Below are 3,847 nucleotides of genomic sequence, written 5' to 3' on the forward strand. Positions count from 1 at the left end.
CTTCAGGGCTTTCAGCGCTCAGATGCAACGCGAGTGTTTTCATGCCCCTTTAATGCTTCACTAAACAGTCTGAGACGCTGCCTCTTAATGCCCCAGTAAAGCACAGAACGCTGCAGAGCGGAAAGAGCACGCGAGGGAAGGGAGCTGATGGAGAGGGAAGAGAGAGACCGCGAGCAGAGAGACGAGATGGGGAGAAGTCACCTTTACCTTGCTCTCACTGCAAATTCCCAGCCCTCTCCGCTGCGAAGGCAGCTGGGTGCTGAGGGCCCCCCCAGCTCCTGCTGCACCCCGGGGGGGGCGGGGTCTGCTGGGTGCTCCCACCCTCCCATGCTGCCCCACGGTCAGTGCATGTGTTGCATTACATCCTATGATTGGTGCATTGCATTGCACCTTATGGCTTGTGCATGCATTGCATTGCATCCGGTGGTTGGTGCATGCGCTGCACTCTACGGTTTGTGCATGTGTTGCATCGCACCCCATGGTTTGTGCATGCACTGCACGGCACCCTACGGTTGGTGCACGCGTTGCACCCTATGGCTTGTGCATGCATTGCGTTGCACCCTATGGTTTGTGCATGCATTGCATTGCACCCTGTGGCTGCTGCACGCATTGCAGGGATGGATGCTCCCTGTGCCACTGGAGCGAGGAGCAGCCGTGCAGCTGGAGGGGTGCTGGGTGCTGCTGGTGCTCCTGTCCCCACTGTAGCCCCTTGTGCATGCGATGGGTGAGGGTCAGGGCAGCTTCCCCCCTGTGTCCTGTATGAGATGAGTGCCCCACACATCTTACAGCGGGGCCCGGCTCTCTGAGCTCAGCCTGGCTCCGTGCATACATATTTCCCAAAGCGACAGAGAGGACAAGGGCAGGGGGACGAGCGGGATCGCGAGTTTGAACCCAACCACGCAAAGTTTGCGTCTCCTCCCGCCCCGCGCCACGGGGACCGCCGGTCCCGCGTTGTTAATTCCAGTCATTCCATTTGCTGCACCCCTTGTACTTCTCCCCGGCACCGCTTGCCCTGCGCCTTTGATCTGCGAGTACCAAAAGCAGAGCCTCGGGCTGCGACATCGGCATCCTCGGTCGCCATAGGAACGGCAGCCGGGTCTCCCCCGCGCCCCCGTCCCCCGTGGCCCCGCTGCCGGGATGCGCTGCTGCCTCTGAAGCTGCTCATCAAGGCCGGGACGCGGCCCCGCGACCGTGCGCTGCTCCAGCCCGAAAGGAGAGGAGTTTTTGTCTGAGCTGCGGAGCACAAAGCAGAGGTTATTGGTGTCACGGAACTCGGGGCTGAGCTGCGCTCCGCTTCCCTGAACCGGGAGGAGGGAAGGGGAGAGCTGCGCTTGGAGCTGCACGCAGGAGAGGAGGAGGAGGAGGAGGAGGAGGAGGCCACAGATGCAGGTCCCTGCAGCAGCAGGAGTGCTGGAGCTCGGGGTGGGCTTTGCTGCTCTGCTGCTGACGTTGCTCTGCTGCTGCTGCTGCAGCCCTGCGCTTCCCACCCGTGGGATGGGGCTGTGAACTGGTGCAACCTCTCAGCCCTCCCGCCTGCTCTGCTCTGCTCTGGCTGTAAGCTGTGCCCCTGTCCTGCCTGCAGCCCCGCTGGGCTCTGTCCGGGGATTTCTGGGGTCTCAGCCAAACCGGGGCTCCCCCAGCAGCTCTCCTGGATCTGCCATTCCCCGACCACACACGGGGCTCGTGGTTCTGCGCAACCTGGCGCTGCACAGGGATGTGGGGCAGTGTGCGTGCAGCTGGCGGCCCCAATAGCTGGCCAGGGCCGGGCTGCTTCCCCGGGCAGCCCTGCTCACGGAGCACTCCCTCCGGCCGCAGCTCCCCCCCGTGTCCCCGTGCTGCTGCCGTCCTGGCTCCCCGCCGCACCGTGATTGACGCGCCGCGCCGCCCGGCTCCCTCCACAACACCTCCACTTTCTAATTGCTGACAGTTATTTACTGTAAAGACAGGAGCACACGCACCACCAGCTCTGACAACTCATGTCAAAACCCCGCAAGAAACTGTGTTTGTATGTCTTTATTTGTTTCCCCTCCTTTCCCACGCGGATCCACTCCCCTCGCCCCTCTCCCTCCTGCCCCTCTCCCCCCATTCCCATTCCATTCCCATCCCATCCCCATCCCATCCCCATCCCAGTCCCATCTGGGCTGTATGGCCCTGGGCCACGCGGTGCCCACACCCCATCCATGCCTCACTGGGCGCTGACGGATGGCTGCAAAGGAGCACACAGCGGAGCCCTGCGCCGCCCGCGTGTGGATTTGCTGTCTCTCAGCCCCTCTGTGTTCCGACATAATTGGTTCTGCTCCGAGCAGTAAACAATGATGTGCGATGCATGAGTGAGCCCTAAACAGCACCTACGCGCAATTAAAATAATTGGGCGCACGCCTCGGGCGGATTTCAGCCCCCTGCGCTGCTTTTCTCCCCTTTTCTCCCCTTTTCTCCCCTTTTTTCCCTTTTTCCTCCCACCAGCCGTGCTGTGCTGGGATCCCATGGAGCTGATGCCCCGCTCAGCACAGGACACATTCCAGCGCGGGCTCCAACGCTCCGGCACAGACCCATGGAAATAATGACGGCCCCAGGGAGCGTCCCCGCGCCTCGGTTAAAAATGATGCTGTTATATTTAGACGAGGTAACCAGAGGCCCCTCCGGACGGAGAGGAGTACAATTTTGTGTTTAATGATTCCATAATCTGATATAATATCGGGCCTGTAAGACATAATGAAGACCTGGGGGAGTTTACATCTTTGCAGCATTAAAGGGGCTCTGCTCGGGGACGCGGACAGGTGGAGGTTTGAACTTTGATGCAGACGAACGTGTTTTTCTCGGGGTTGGTTTGACATGATGGAGAGGGAATCCGGGAGAGGGGGAAATGGTCGGGAACAGCGGCGCTTCCAGCAAAGTCTGCAGCTGGGGGGGAGGGGGGGGGGGGCTCCGTGGGGATGGGAGGGCTGCGGAGGGGGCACCTGTGTCCTATGGTGAGTGCCTGGTGGGGGGACATTGGGGCAGCGTGGGAGCGATGCCCACCTAAAATGCCTCTCCTCCGTGCCCATCAGTGCATTGCTCTGCCCCGGGTGCTGTTGCTCTGCAGCGGGTGCAGGGGAAGCCCCGGTGCAGCCCCGTGTTGCGGCGCGGAGCCGCCTGCGCCGGGGTTCCCACATCCGCGTGCGGCTGCGGTCTCGGTGCCTCCAGATAACCTAATCCCATTTAGGCTCGGAGAGAGCTTGCAGATTCCTCCCCCGGGAGAGCAAGCCGCGCCGCGGGGGGTGGTCTGTAATGAATTCCGATCATTCCGGCACAAAGGTAGCTTACAGGAGCGCTTGCTGCAGAAAATATTAGGGTCGCTGCCCTATCATCCCTCAGAGACATCAGTTGTAGCTCAGTGATTCCGGGCTGCTGACAGGCGGGCGGCCCTGGGCGGGGGGGCAGAGCCGGCCTGGAATCCCAGCTCGCTCCTTGCTGAGACGTGGGATTGATGCCGGAGGGCTCCGGTCGGGGCAGCGTGTGCCCACCCCCGGGCTGTGCGGCCCCAGGGCACCGCTCCACGCAGCCACTTGCGCTCGCCCCAACCTTGTTACCGATTTATTGAGCTGCATTTCAGCAGCTCCTCGGGAATCCCATCCCAGGGGAGCAGAGCCCCCTCCCCCCCCGCACTGGGCTGGGGGCCCGGAGCCACGAGCAGCCCCAGGCTGGATGCTCTGGGGGCAGCGGGGTGGGTGCGTGCCGGGTGCTTTGGGAGCAGCTGTGTCCTCCACCTGCACGCAGCCCCCACGCTGTGTGCCCCCCCCCCCTCCCCCGAGGCCGGTTCCAGCTCCCTGCTCTCCTTTCCCTCTCCTCTGTATTTATTTTATTTATT

General features: G+C 62.2%; 1 protein-coding gene across 1 annotated transcript in view; it reads right to left on the bottom strand.

Annotated features, from left to right (window-relative positions):
* The window catches only part of LOC110389081, a 4,978-nt gene extending 2,129 nt beyond the window's left edge, over positions 1 to 2,849 (bottom strand). Inside the window, exon 1 of the mRNA XM_021379005.1 lies at positions 208 to 2,849. Within this exon, the coding sequence (XP_021234680.1) occupies positions 208 to 480 (273 nt within the window). The 5' untranslated portion in view covers positions 481 to 2,849. The remainder of the gene's footprint in view (positions 1 to 207) is intronic.

The sequence above is a fragment of the Numida meleagris genome, chromosome 27, assembly GCF_002078875.1.
Source record: "Numida meleagris isolate 19003 breed g44 Domestic line chromosome 27, NumMel1.0, whole genome shotgun sequence".
Lineage (NCBI taxonomy): Eukaryota > Metazoa > Chordata > Aves > Galliformes > Numididae > Numida > Numida meleagris.